Here is a 15,340-nt window from a genome sequence, read left to right as displayed (position 1 = left end):
TTAAATATTATCGTAGAAGCCACCAGGAAGCTAGAATACATGAGAAGTGTATGCAGGGACATGTAGGGACAGCATGCAGGGACAGGTCCACTTCCAGAAATGGTCCACTGGAGTTATTCCTGGGGTATTTATGGAAAGGGACACTTCCCCAATGAACATACACTCCTCTCCGGATCCCCAACTCACTCACTCACACCTCCTTCCTCTTTTCCATCAAGGGAAAACCAACAACCCGATGGCTAAAAAGAACGAGAATGACACACAAGTATGTTTCCTATATAGTATTTATTTGTTCTGCAACAATTCACATTTTAAATAGTGCTTCCTGACAATATACCAGCTGGCTTGTCTGTAGTATGGGCAATAAAAGCAGCAATTCACATTCAAGGGGGTTGGTGTCAGCATACCCGACAGGGAGGGGGAGTGGAGAGCATCTGGGGGAGGGGAGGATGCTGTCTAGGGTGGAAGGAAGCTACCCGGATAGCAAGGAGGAGAGCTTGGGAGAAGGAAGGTCCTTATACCCACACAAGTCACGGCTATCCCTAAGAGGCAGTCACAGGGGCCTTGCCGGAGTGGGAGAAGGGAGGAGCGCTTCCTATCTTAGAGGTCCGGTAGGGTGGGTGCCTCCAAGGAGAAGGGAGTGTCAGGACACACCTGACCAGCTAACACCCATGCTGGTCACGTGAAGCTTCTGCAATCCTCTGCCACCACTCCAACCTGCCCTGGCTGTAGAGCCTGTCCTGTGTCTAGCAAAAATGGATTCAAACTTATCATAGTTAAGACAACAGTTTGTAAACACACCATGAAGAATTTAGGGACTGATGCTCTTCTAGCTTCCTCTTATTTCTGGGACTCACCCCGCATAAACACCATCTTCTACCCAAAAGGATACCCTCAAATCAGGCCCTCAGTAAGCGACTTGGCATTTTGCTCCTCTACCCAAAATGGCTTTCCCAGAAAGCCTCAACATGGTGAAGAACAAGGTAAGAAATAGATGGCTCAGCCCAGGCCACAGAACCACAAGTCAAGTTTTAGCTATTCAGTCAACTATAAATTAGTCCTCAGAATCCTCTAGTAGGCTAAACAAGATCCTAGAATCTTCTACCCAGATTCAAACTCTAGAAGTCAATCTAGAATCATCCCTATCCTCTTGGATATCCTCTCATTGTTCCCCCAAGTTCACAAAGCTTCCCAAAGTGTTGAAATTAAATTTCCTTTCGGGGCCCTAAGTCAAGGGGCCCTGGCAGGCCAACCTGATATTGGTACTAACCTTCTGTTATGTCATAATGCCTACCACTGGGCAAATAATACACATCCCTTCAAGTCTGAGATCCCTAAATTTCTGTCATCTCTATAAATTTGTCTCGACTCCCTTTATTAATACAAGCTAAAAAGATACAGGCTCAAGTAAGACAGAACCTGAGTTGCACTCGGGTATGACCTATCAAAATTATTCAAAAAGAAAAGTAGTTCTCCACCAGCTAATGTGGGACTTTCTGCTATATAAACAATGACCTAGAAGTTTAGAAAAGAACTTAAGAGAAGTAATATTTATGGAAGAAGGGAGAAGTAAGCACTGGTGATAATTCTAAAGAACTTAACCAATTATAAAAGAGTATTTACACGAGTTTTCTCAAAATACAGTGTTTCAAAGGCTCTACAAGGAAGGAGATGTGCAGGCAAAATGGTTGCATGTGGGAGTCAAGGATAAAAACCCAGGAACAGCTTTGCTCTCATGCAAGCAAAGCAAAACTATCTCTGAATAAGCGGGCAAATGAGAGGCAGTACAGAGGATGGCCCCTAGGAGATGCTAAGAGAACAGAATGGAGTTATGGCAGGGATTAGGCTGCCTGCTGAGTCGTTCCTGACTTCACAGACCTAGGACAGCGCGCATACACATGTACACGTACACGTACACGTACACACACACACACACACACACACACACACACCCAGCACTTCGGAAGTTAGCAGGGAAAAGGTCAGGACCAGCAGGCCAATCCAGACCACATGATACCACACAGACTCCATCAGAGGCCGCTCATGAACTACGCACTGCTCTTGCTCCCCTTCCGACAGGAATGTGGTGGTAGCTATGGTCACCAAGTGTGCAGAGATGGAAAGTTTGTGAGGTGGAAGGCCACTGAAGATAAAAGCTGCAAATGCGAGGACAGCTCCCTCAGCCTCCCACTGTCTTGTCTCCCTGCCGCTAGGGTGGGAAGAAGCCCAGGTACAGGCGATGAGAGAACATGGAAGGCAAGGACCAGTGATCCTGATCAGAGGCAGGACACTGGAAATCTCAAGACAACCAAACAAACCAGGTGTACTTCAGAAGGACAAGGAACTCGGTCCCTGGAGCTTAGAACAGATCGAGAAACGAATTCATCATCACACCAATGCATACACACATGTGGCATAACGCAAAACAAAATGTTCCAGGGAAGAACTTCACTGGGATTTCCCAGCAGGAGTTTATAAATTAGACACACAAAAAATAAACCATAAGATTCACATTTCCAAACTATCCCTGGAGTGCCTAGAGGAGGGGGTTAATGCAGGGACTGAAAAGTTAGAGGTCAGATAACCCCAGCCCAATGGATCGTGCCGTCATCAGAGAACTCCAACGTGCCCTCCAAAGTGCTTTGTGACAATCGCACAGAGGTGGTAAAATGAGGTGAAGTCTTCCTTCTCTCCAAAGAACTGACTTGACACTGCTGGGAGAGAGATGGTACCACTCTGTTCACTTCTTCTGAAATGGAAGATTCCATGAGACTACATCTAGGGGAAAAAGTGCAGGTGTCAGCGACTTTCATTCCTTTCATGACAGAGCAATGGAGGAAACCCAAGCTATTTCTCTACTCTTCTGTCCTTCTGTTTAACCCGGAAAGTTCATAAGTCCTTCCAGAAAGATCCAGAAACCTTGTTTTTTTCCATGATAAACTCTTGAACATTGAACTAGACCATAGTATTTGAGGGGTGTGAGAGTAGCAGCCAGATAATTCTTTGGATACATAACTGCTCCAAGTGTGGCATGCTGTTAGCCTCGCCAGCCTCTACCCAAAAAATACTGGTCGTGCCCACCCCCTCAGTCACTGAGACAATAGACACCATGACCCCACATTTCCAAGTGTCCCCTAAGGGGATAGTACCATTGCCAGCTAAAAACAACTGAGTACCATTTCTGAATGGTCATAACGCACCTTAAGAAAACAGAGCTGCTCTCGAACAGCTGGTTCTTGACACCTGGCTAATCAAGAGGGCTCCTACTCCCATCTACTTTCTCGAGAACAAAGTTGGATTTCGTAGCATTTGCCCCAAACCCTTACTGGTAATCAAATAAACCAGAAGAGATTCACCTGGTGGGGAGGATCAACAAACTTTATTCTAGAGAGGAATCTTCGCAGCTCCCCACGGCCAATTTTGGGGGTGGTGTCCTCAAGTTGGACCACCTGGCCTTCCATCAGCGCCCACCGTAGACTAAGCTTGCTGACCACCAGGGGTGCCAGATGGCCTTCGGAGCTTGGCCCTGTTGTCCTGGTAACATAAAAGGCATCTTTCCAGAGGTCGTTAATTCCAACTGAGGAGGACAAAAACAAGAGCGATTAACGAGGACAGAATACTTCTGCAGCAGGGGAGTGGCTTGATTCTGCAACTAGATTCATTCATTCATTTACCCCTTCATTAATTTGTCCACAAAGTTTACTGAACACTTATTAAATGCCAGCACTGGGCTAGACAGTGGGTGCACAGTGGGGAACGACAGGATGCCAGCAATGCAGCACATTCATTCCTCTTGGTCTTTAGACCCTTCCTTTTCTGAAGCTGCTTCTAAGAAAGCCCCAAATCAGGAAACGAGGATATGCCAACTGTGGTGACAATTTGATAGCAAAGTGAGCACAGCAAACTAGAACTCTGGAGAATTCCTGGACTGTCAGGACACAGTCGCAGATGCTATCTGCTTCACCAGCTCTTATTTTGCCTTATCCTTAAAACAGCTGTTGTACTAAAAAGGGTCTCGATTCCTAATTACTACTATTTAATGTTCACTGAATAATGTTTTTCACCAATACTGAAAAACAACTCAGGGGCACCTGCCTTCAACTCATGATTTTAGGGCCGTGGATTCAAGCCCCACATCAAGCTCCCTGCCCAGCGGGAAGCCTGCTTCTCCCTCTCCCACTACCCCTGCTTGTATTCCCTCTCTCGCTGTGTCTTTCTCTGTCAAACAAATAAATCTTAAAATCAACAACAACAACAACCCATCAACTCATTTAGATCCCACCACAGGATTCTGTAGAATGCCACCTCCCTGACCCTGCTCCCCACCACACACAAAGCCAGGGGGCAGGGGTTCTTGCAAATTCCTTGTGAAGTATTCTTCCTAATGTATCCCAACAAACTGAGAGTCACAAGCACGTTTTAACTTCCAGGCAAATGAGTTTGTACACGGAGAGCAAGCCTCTGAATGGCAAGAAAATACGGAAAGACAAAGGAGAAGTGGCCCATCTGGTTTTCCTCACCCCATACCCTCCACCCTCCCCTCCCCCGCCACAACAAGAACTGCACACTCCCTCAGTTCAGAGTGAGGCAAAGGATCTCTGAGGAAGAGCCCCTCAGACACTTCAAGACCAGGAGGTCGCAGTGGCTGAGTTTCCAGGGTTCTGACTGCCTGAATTACTGGTCTCTAATGATATTTGATCCAGATTTTGCTATATGTTATTATTTATATACATACATAAAATTGAAGACTACTTCCAAAATGTTAACAGGGTAACAAGTGGTCAGATTCTGTGCGATTTTTCTTTTTCCCTTAATTTTTCTCTTGGCAGCCACTTCTATGCAAGGGGCATGTTTACCTGCGCTAGTCAGAAGAAAGTCTCCACTGATCCTACACCAAGGTCCTAGACACCACATGCTACCCCCACCATTTTCCTCACAGGTAATTCTTTTTTTTTTTTTTTTTAAAGATTTTATTTATTTATTTGTCAGAGAGAGAGCGCGAGTGAAAGCGAGCACAGGCAGAGTGGAAGGCAGAGTCAGAGGGAGAAGCAGGCTCCCTGCGGAGCAAGGAGCCCGATGCGGGACTCGATCCCAGGACACTGGGATCATGACCTGAGCCGAAGGCAGCTGCTTAACCAACTGAGCCACCCAGGCGTCCCCCTCACAGGTAATTCTAAATCCTCAGCTCCTAGAGGGTCAAGAGTCTAGTCTTACTTGTACTCCCAGCACCAGCACCATGCCCGACACACAGATGATGCTCAGCGAGCATCTGCTGAATGACGCTGCGTGAACCACATCCACCTGAGGACCTCTGAGATGGGCCACACTTGCCCTCAGCTTTCAGCCTATTCGGAGGGCTGGGTCCTTAGCCTGAGAGCCTGCTGCTCCTCCCAGAGGGGCACTCCGGCCACAGCCCTGAGGAAGCCTGGGAGCGGCTCAACTCCCCCACCCCCTGCTGCTGTTTGATGACACGTGTCCCTCCCTCACTGAGACAGCGGGATCTTCACACACCCAGCCAGTACACTGTCTCCCCTCATCTGTGCACACAGCCCCCACTGTCACATCACATTACCCTCTGAAGCCGTCACTGTGCCTGTGGCATTGGCCAGATCCAGAAGAATAGAGGGGAATGCTGGATGCAGGAGGTATAGGTGGTGAAGGCTGGGTGGCCCAGTTCCGGGGATGACATCCTGACAGTGAGAAGCAAAAGGGAAGAACGTAGTTAACTCTCATTCCCACATGTGACAGCCCTCCAATGAAAAGGGGTTTTGTGGAAACAAAATGTATACATGAAAAGACACCTCTTCTCATTGGATATTGAAGCCAATTACAAATATCAAGCTAAAATCACAAAAATCTCAGTTTCTAAAATAAGCAGAGCATTGCCCAGACAGAAGAAAATCATTAATTATAAAACAAAAATTCCAATTCCAAGTGGCAGCCCCCCAAGTCCCCACAGCAGAAGAAATGCACACAAGAACTGCCCTTGCCAGCCTGACCTCTGTGCAGGGATGACGTTCGGCTCACACGCATGCGTGTGGAAGACCATGTACAGGTCAGTAAATGATTGCTCTACTGAGCTCCTTGTGTGCCTCCCCCACCCCGGGACTACCCTTGGCCGCACTAGTGGAGGAAACAGGAATCCTGTATTCTTAGCATAAGAAGCACATGAACGGAGGAGGAGCACAGGCAGGACGGCTGCAGCTGCACTGCCCCGACGTGCTGCGCAGCAAAAGAGGGCATTTCCCGGACCCTCAGAGTCCCACACCTGACAGGACAGACTTCTGACTCCGTCCACATGACAAGCAAAGAGCCAAACTCCCTTCTCAACGTCAAGGGAATGGAACCCAAATTCCTCAGCCTGAAAGCCAAGGTCTTACACCACTTAACCCAAATCTGCCTTTTCCAGCCTCTTCCTACCGTTATTCACCTGGCCAGCCAAGCTTCAGGAATGTCTGACTGGCATCTTTGCTCCATCTAACCCTACGTCCCCCTTAGGCGTCTAACAATCCTCTGGAGCCCATTTCCACGACTGAAAACAATCCTCATCCTTAGATCACATCTGAAGGCCACCTCTTTTAGAGAAAGCTCCCCAGCTGCCCTCCCTTTGTGCTTCTAGCTAAATCTCTTATTTGTGCTTCTATTACAGCATCTGTACCACACGTTTGTTTTGGGGTTATTTACAGACACTTACATTGGAGAGTCACCTGTTCTAATCCCCTCACTTTATTAAATGAGGAAACCAGGAAGTTAAAATGTCAGGTAAACTGTCATGGGCACATGTTAGGGCAGGGCAGAGTTACAACCATAATCTAGATTTTGAGTAAATCTGATCCTCAAAATGAGGGACTATATTAGCATCTTCATTGATGGATAAAGAGCATGAGGCTCAGAAAAGTTAGATGGCTTGTCCAAGAGTGCATAGAATTCAGGATTCTTCATCCTTCTGGGTCCCCCCAGCATCTGTGGACCTTCTCTGAGAGAGCAGCACCACGGTTTCTAGTCTATCCTTAGGTCCCTATGGAGAACATGGTGCCTGGCACAGAGCAGGTGCTGGTCAAGATAGGCTTTATTGAGGGGCGCCTGAGCGGCTCAGTGGGCTAACCATAGGCCTTCAGCTCAGGTCATGATCCCAGGGTGCTGGGATGGAGCCCTGCATAAGGCTCCCTGCTCAGCAGGGAGCCTGCTTCTCTTTCTGTCTGCCACTGCCCCTGCTTGTGCTCTCTCTGACAAATAAATAAAGACTTTGGAAAATCTGCCTTCTGGGCTTCGGACCTTCTCCCCTGTAATTCCCCCAGACAAACCCTCAATCTCAGCTTCAACGATATTCTCTCCAACTTCCTGGCCCATGCCATTTTTGCAGACTCAGTTTATTCACCTCGAAGCCTAGCCTCACCCACATGAACCCTCCTCTGCCCCCTCCAGACCAGTCACCGTTACTTCTCTTTGACTACAGAACATGTGAATCATCTGGAATTTTGGACCTAGCATCTTGAGAGGACCTATGCCTTATCTAGCCTCCCACTGTTGGCAGCCAGCAGCCAGGGGCTGCTATCAGCTTTCCCTTGACTGCAGCTGAAAGGCAAGGCCAGGACAAGCAGAGCTCAGGAGGGAGCAGGTTCTAGCCCTGCCCATCGGGTGCTGCTATGTTTTACCCACACCCACCTAGAAGCGTGGCTGCTCCACTAAACCTTCCAGACCCAGTCAGCCCCGCAGAGCAGCTGTCATCTCACTGAGTGACGAAAGGCCCCCCATCCCACACCCCCCAGGCTCACTCACAGAACTGGGAGATGCAGCTGACGTCCCTTCAGCCCAAAAGAGGAAGACAGACTTCTGGTCTGCAGTCACTGCTGAGGTGGTTGGTGTCTCTTTCAGGTGACAGGGAGCACTGTAACTCCAGGGAATGGAGCCTGAGTCCCCATCCACCACCACCATCTGCAAAAGAGGAGACAGTGAGGACAGCCCACCTTCAGAAAGGAAGCAGGCTGCAGCGCCCGGGGGGCTCAGTCAGTTCCGTGACCAGCTCCTGATCTCGGCTCAGGTCGTGATCTGAGATGGAGCCCCACATCAGGCTCTGCAGCAGGCGTGGAGCCTCCTCAAGATTCTCTCTCTTCTCCTGGCCCCCCCCTCCTACTCCCCCAAAAAAGGCAGCAGGCCGAGGAAACACACAAGAGAATGAAAACTCATGTATATTAACAGGTTGAGCTTAGTCCACATGAACAAGCTAGGCATTCGGAAAGCATTAAACAGTGACTCGGGACCAGACCTAGTTTTCCACAGCCCTTGTCCCCACTTAGCAGAGTTTAAAGGTCTGCTGAATTCTCAAGCGGGAAGGGGACATTAGAAATCACCCAATCAGCCTGTCATTCTGCAAGTGAGAGAAGGCAGCTCGGGGACAGGAGGGAGCTCAAGAGTGCTCAGTGTCTGTGGCGGTCCTCATCCAGAAACAGCAGCCCTTTAGAGGGGAGGTGCTGTCACCAGACGCCCACAGCAGCACCTCCTGCCGGCTCCTTCCCTCCCACCACCGCAGCGCCCACGGAGGGGACAGTGACCAAGTGGATGCCCGTGCTACGCGCTGTGCTCCAAGCTTTACAGGTTTGACTCCTGGGCGTCACGCATACAGAGCTCAGCCCTAGGTTGGTCTTAAAGTTAAGACAGCACATCGAGACAGGCAAATCAACTAGGAGAAAATACACTCCTCAGCTGCATCTCTCACAGGATAATGAAGGGGACTGAGCTCCTAATCCCTGGCTGCACATATATCTCCTTCTCACCCCAAATACCTCATACCTCACAGTTTTAGAGCCTCTCCTTGGTCCAAATCCATAAGAAACTCCCCACCCAGCCCCAGGCCCGGTCCTCAGTGTCTGTTCTTCGGTGAGTGGAAGGACTGCACCCCCATCAACAATCACTTTCCTACTCTTCAGCCCCTCAGGCCCAGCCTTCTGCATCCCTGCCCGGACTCTGCCGCACTGCCTGGGGAAACAGCTACCCCCCACCCCCGCCCCGAGCCAACACTTCCAGATTCCCTCTGGTAGTCTCGGCACAAAAGTGTTGAGACACCACACTAAAAAACTGGATCCAGTCACATGCATTATTTTCCTGTCATGATAACCCTATGAAGCCAGGTGCTATCACAACCCCCACTTTATAGACGTAGAATCTGCAGTTAGGTGAGGTTATGTAACTTGCCCGAGGCCACTGGAAAGTAGTGGAGCCAAGATTAAATTCCAGGTCTAAAGCCCCAGCAGCTCAGCTCTTAATCAAGCTATGTATACCCTTCTCCCTTAATCCTGCCAGGAATGCCAATGAAAATTCCAATCTCTACCTGAAATTATTTTGAAACACAATTGGACATTGTTTCCTTCCTACACAGCACTGCTGGAAGACTCTCCCTGAAGTGATGCCTTTATCATCAGCTCTGTCCTCCACTCAGGATCAAATGACCCCACTGCCCCCAGTACTTTCACCTAAACGCTGCCGCCCTGCTTTCCAGGGCCTTCCATCAGCTGAGCTCACTCAGAGCTCTGTGGTGGAAATGCCCCTTGGCTCCTCCTTACATATCAATCCAGTGAACCACTTCTCTGCTTTCAGGATGTGAACATCTAGCCCGCAACCAACACAGAGCACCTCTTGACTCCCTTCCTTCTGTCTGCTCCCTGCGCCTCCATGGCATTGTGCGGACCTCCACCTAGCACGCGCCGTGGCGTGGCAGAGCCATGTGCATACGCACACCCCAGAGACTAGGAGCTGCATAGGACCAGGGTCTTGTGTTCATTAACTCTGTGTCTCCAGAGACATTATCTGTGCATCTGGAGCAGAACTTGGTGGACCTTAGAGGCGATGATTAACTGTTGAGTTGGCTCCCGGGGAACAGTGTGCAATATATAAATACATATTTTAGAGTGAAGGAAAACACAAAAGCTAGGTTAATTATAAAAAAAAAATTTCAAAACCTTAATTCTCCCTATAATAAGAATGAAAACTGAGGGCGCCTGGATGACTCAGTCATTTAAGCATCCAACTCTTGATTTCAGTGCAGGTCATGATCTCAGGGTTGTGAGATCGAGCCCTGCGTCCACTCCGTGCTGGGCATGTAGTTTGCTTGAGATTCTCCCCCACACACTCTCTCCTTCTAAAATAAATAAATCCTTAAAAAAGAGAGAGAGAATGAAAACTGCCTATCCAATCATTGTATCTTCACAATATACAACCTCATGTAAAATCAGAAAGACCTCCTCAGTGTCTCTGGAACGTGCCATACCATTCTGTCTCTGGGCCTCAGGCATTGGTGGTCCTGACCCGACAGGCCTTCCCATCCACCCCTCCTCATATAAATATAATTCAACTTTCGAGGTCCTGCTCATCTTTCCCTCCCTTAATAAGTCCTCCATAATAACCCAGCTACCCCAGATATCCCGTCTTCTCTGAGAGCTTAGGAAACTAGGTACCGAAGTACTAAGTTTATTTATGCCTGCCTTTCCCCACCGAGAGACTTCAGAAGGTTCTTACTGCCTAACTGTAAGAATTCAGAAGAGGAAATTCACATACTGGAAGGGGGTTAACTGGAAAAGCTTCCAATGCTAGAGATCTCAGCACTAGCTTGTGAGTTTTCAGCTACTCTTTGAGTTCTCTGAAGGAAGGGACCATATGTTAGGTTCCTATTTCTCACAGTACCTAGCATACGGCTGGACACAACAAATAGACTTTCTAGATGTTTTCATTGATCTGAGTCCCAAAGTTTTACCTTTTTCATCCCAACTCCATCCTGTTTCTGGAGAAGGAAGTCCAAGGTCTGATCATCGGTGAAATACCCAGGAGTAGGCTGGCTGCAAATGAGAACAAAGTTAAGCGCTCAGTAGTAAAGCAGAAGGAGAGGAAAACAAGGACTTCTTTCTCCCTCTTCCGCACCACCCCAGGTATCCAGCAATTGTTCTGGGCAACTTTTAAACACGGGAAAGCAGATCAAAACTACATTAGGAGGAGCATACGGCAAACCTGTGCAGGCCTTGCAGGCTCAGTGTCCAGGAAGGTGTAAGATTTTGCCCCCGCAGCAGGATGAGGCCTTGTCTGGTTGTAATCAGGAGGTTGCTGCAGTTGGAATCAGGTGCCTTCACCATCTGCAGTAGCTCAACACCATCACTGAATTAAACAAGACCCAATGGTTAGTCTCTGGCTTGGATGAGATTCTGGAGCCACAAGTTGGGGCTCTTTCTCTCGGGGTACGTGTTTCTCTATACTCTTGTATTCACCTCCCACCATTATCTCACGAGGGAGGCACTGTGTCGTTCCAGTCGAATCTCATTTTAGAAAGCAAGAATCCCTGGAAAATTCATGCCAGTTCAAAAGGAACTCCTAGGAGAAGGGCCACAAGGCCAGATCTCTCACGTTGGATACTCTGGGGGAGGTTAACAGAGCCAAAGATAATGACACAGAAAGCAGATGGAGACCCGGACAGGAGGCCTGAGATTGTCACTGAACTTGGACAGGAACCCATGGTCTACACTGCATTGAATTATTTCTTTTTCTGAACAACTGGGACCATTCCATTTAATACCTGCCCAATTCTTACTGAAACAATGTGCTAGTGCCTGAGAAAATGCTAGAAGATGATCTGAAACTTCTGACAGAAGAGAATGAAGACAATCACTACCCCGGCCTGGGGTTAAATGGGTAAAATCCACCACATGTGACAAAGGACATGCTTTTGATTAAGAAATAAACAAGAATAAAAAATAAGATTTCATGGATGCTAGTCTTGCTCCTGTCAAAACGATTCTTCAACTAAGAGAAAAACAGAAAAGGAGTAGGGCAGATACTTCTGCCCAGTTTACAAGCAGGTTTTTTTTTACATAAATCTCTCTCCCTGCCTAGAGGTCTCCCCATCTCAGCCTGCCCTGCTCTGACTCAGAACGCTAAACAGATCTCCTTCTTTTCAGTCTGTGTGTAGAGTGATCACAAATCATGATCACCAACACCTTATGTTCCCAAGAAAAGAACGTATCTACCTCACCAGATAAGAAGATGGTATATGAAGGCTAGCGCTCTTTCCCCCACAGACCTCTCTGGCCCCTTATTCACGCCCAATTCAAACGCGGAGACTCCATGGCTCCTAAGATCTCAGGAGATTGAACTGCGACAAGGTCAGATATCTGCCCTACCTGTAAATGTCAATGAGCTCAGACAGGTTGATGGATCTTCGCTTCTCCCATTCCGGCTCTTCTATCTGCAGAGAAGGTGGTAAGCTGTCTCGATTTTGGGCCTGAACAAAAATGTCCCGCAGGGCGACAGCTTGGATATTTCCTAGCACCACAGGAAGAACCAACACTGAGAAGCTGAATTTACTAGAACTCTCCCAGGGTGAGGATCTGAGCGAGAGACACAGAGCCTGATCAGATGGGTCTCACAGGGGCCCCTGGGTGGCTCAGTCAGTTAAGCGTCTGCCTTCAGCTGGGGTCATGATCCCAGATTTCTCGGATCGAGCCCCACACTGGGCTCCCTGCTCAGCAGGAAGCTTGCTTTTCCGTTTCCCTCTGCTGCTCCCCCTGCTTATGCACTCTCTGTCAAATTAATAGATAAAATCTTTAAAAAAAAAAAAAAGAAGATGGGTCTCACAGATCCCACCCAGAATGGTTCAACATGGAATGGGGAAAGGAATGAAGCAGATTCTGGGCAAGAAGTCTTCTCTTTGGAGAAGGCAACTGGGGAAAGCTGAGTTAATAACCGGCCACGGGTGGCAGAGAATGAGAGGCCCCTGGGATAGGAGGTGGCAAAAGGGCTGACTGATGTCAGCAATTCCCAAACTTTCACTCTGTCTCAGAAGGGAGGCCTACCACACACACAGATGGGGAACGGCAAAAAAACTAGCTTTGCTTCTTACCAAAGCCAAACAGGATGTAGACAGCCCCATTTGTGGTGACATAAACCTGAGGACCAATCAGATTCCCCACTCCCACGATGTTGTACTTCACGGGTCGGCCCACTGGACTCCCTGTCCGGCCAGACACCAGCAGAAAGCACAGATCTGGCTGAAGAAGTAGAAAAAGACAGAGTCAGTAGATGCCATATTGTTTCCTTAACCAAGTAGTTTCTCCAGACATTACTGATTCCTGATTAGCTAAGGGTTCAGAAACACTTCCCAAAGTTGGAAAGCATAAAGCCAAACCTGCTTCACGTTCTTCCCCTGGAAGCAAGAAAATGAAGCCAACGTTCCCATTCCTTTGGTAGATATGTGCAAAAACCATCTGTACGGTAGCTCAGGCAATTTCTCTGAAACACGGTTGTTTCTAGATGAAATCTTCTGAGGCACAGATTTCTAGCCCAGAGCTAACTACAGGACTGCTGACTCCCGGTCTCTACTCTCACACCCAGAAATCGCCAGTAATATTTGGTCCCAACTAAAATCAATACAGGCAGCCTCTCCCATCGTAACATTACATGTCTAGCCTGCCTGGCTACTATCAACCTTACTCTCAAGCAGAGACCAGCAAAACTGCCCTGTGAAGAGTCAAATGGCATTGTAGGTTTTGCAAGCCAGATGGTTTCTGAAGCAACTAGTTGACTGCCATAGCGTGAAAGCAGCCATGGATAATAATAAGAAAATAGGCATTGGCTATGCTCCAATAAAACTGTATTTACAAAAACAAGCAGTGGGCCAAATCTGGTCTACAGGTCACACAGTCTACCATCCTCTGCTCTAGAGGGTTTTCTTTCAGCAATAGAATCACCAATTGGGAAATATGAGAATTGTACTGATAAGCTGACTTCCGTAAAGCTTCTGACAAAGTTTAGCGTCATTAATTCTTTTGGACAAGACAGAAAGATACAGTTTTCAGTGTACCCAGAGTGAGTCAATGCCAATCTACAAGGGAGGTTTCTGTGGAATGTCACACCACCCTGCTACTGTCCCATTCCTACTAATCACTCTTCTCAAAGACTTGAATGAATGAATAGCTTATCACAAGCTCATCACAAAGCTGAAAGGGATAGCTAATATGCTCTATGACAAACTAGAAATTCAAAGAAGTCTTAGGTTTGAAAGATGAGTCAAAATCTGAAAGAAGAAATGGGGCCATTAATTAATTGATTAATTAAAAGGGGTGGTACTTTAATAGATTATAAATAAATGCAAAATCTTAGGAAGGCCACCACAATCTTCAGCTATGTTATTAGAAATACAAGGCCTGTATCAAAAGAAGTAGTATTTCCTTACACTGATATAACTGGTTATATCACAAACAGAATACGGTTTCCAGACACAGGTATGACATTTTAAGAAATATGGATAAAACGGAATGCAAAGGGAAAGAAAGCAAGAAAGAGAGGACTCTAGACTTCATGATGCATGGGGGACAACAGAAGAAACTGGGGGCAGTTAGCCTTGCAAGTAGCAGGCTTAGTGCGATGTGGCTAAGGTGAATGGGCTTTTATGTAGAAAGAGGAATATATTCATTCAAAGTAGCTGATGCTGGAACAGTGAGTAGAAGCTATGAGAAAGTAGAATTCTTACCAATATGACAGAATTTTCTAGACCTGACCAAAAATGAAAAGAACAGTGTTACAAATCAGTGATATTCCCATTGGCCTGAGGACTTGAGGAGAGTAGGGGCCAATGTGTCTGGAATACTGTATCAGTGATTCTAACATGGTGTGAGAGGATCAACCACATGGCTTTGAGGTCCCTTCCCACTAACGTTCTAGGCCAGATAAGTTCCACTAACCCCAAGCCAACAGTTCCTCTGTCCCAAGCCCACCTCACTCTAAACCCAGATCTAAGAATGCATCACTCTAAGTCATAGACCTAATACGTTCCATTCCTTAAGAAGAGAGAACATTCCATACTGTAGCTTAGAATAAACCAGAGCTTGGGTTCCCCAGGTTCCTTGTTGCTGGCATTAGAGGTCAAAAGAGGTCAGTATAAAGGTGAGGCTGCTCTAAACCCATCATTTTTCTGCGATTTTTCTAGTACTATCACTTTTCAGACAGAATGGACACTATTCATATCTCTACACTATGTGTAAATAAGTAAATTCTGTGAGGCAAGTTGGACAGTACACTTTTTTTGCTGTTTGGTTAAGACAAAAAAAGAAAAAGAAAGAAAAAAAATTACAGAGTAGGAGTAGGCAAGAAGCCAGTTCCTTCAACAGAGGCTGCCTCACTGTGGAGGGTCCCTAAAAGCCTCAACCTCTAGCCTGTCAGCCACCACTGGCAATGAATAGGGTATGAAGGCCAAGATTGTTAAACTCGCTCAGGACATATAAACTTGCTATGCCTCCACTAACCATACCTCATTAAACCGTTAAGAAGAAACTCCCCATACTTTCCACTTCGGGAACTTCAG

The 15,340-nt window shown here is 47.3% G+C and overlaps 1 protein-coding gene across 1 annotated transcript in view; it reads right to left on the bottom strand.

The window, feature by feature from the left end:
• Nucleotides 1–2,452: 2,452 nt before the first annotated feature.
• FAM234B (family with sequence similarity 234 member B) overlaps nt 2,453–15,340 on the bottom strand; it is a 31,494-nt gene continuing 18,606 nt past the window's right edge. The window contains exons 6-13 of the mRNA XM_059402640.1: nt 12,881–13,028; nt 12,162–12,303; nt 10,999–11,142; nt 10,748–10,829; nt 7,780–7,935; nt 5,573–5,690; nt 3,357–3,577; nt 2,453–2,778 (exon numbers count right to left, since the gene is read on the bottom strand). Of these exons, the coding sequence (XP_059258623.1) occupies nt 2,773–2,778; nt 3,357–3,577; nt 5,573–5,690; nt 7,780–7,935; nt 10,748–10,829; nt 10,999–11,142; nt 12,162–12,303; nt 12,881–13,028 (1,017 nt within the window). The 3' untranslated portion in view covers nt 2,453–2,772. The remainder of the gene's footprint in view (nt 2,779–3,356; nt 3,578–5,572; nt 5,691–7,779; nt 7,936–10,747; nt 10,830–10,998; nt 11,143–12,161; nt 12,304–12,880; nt 13,029–15,340) is intronic.

Source organism: Mustela nigripes, chromosome 6 (assembly GCF_022355385.1).
Source record: "Mustela nigripes isolate SB6536 chromosome 6, MUSNIG.SB6536, whole genome shotgun sequence".
NCBI lineage: Eukaryota > Metazoa > Chordata > Mammalia > Carnivora > Mustelidae > Mustela > Mustela nigripes.
The sequence above is the reverse complement of the archived record's forward strand: the minus strand, read 5'-3'. Positions and strand labels throughout refer to the sequence as shown.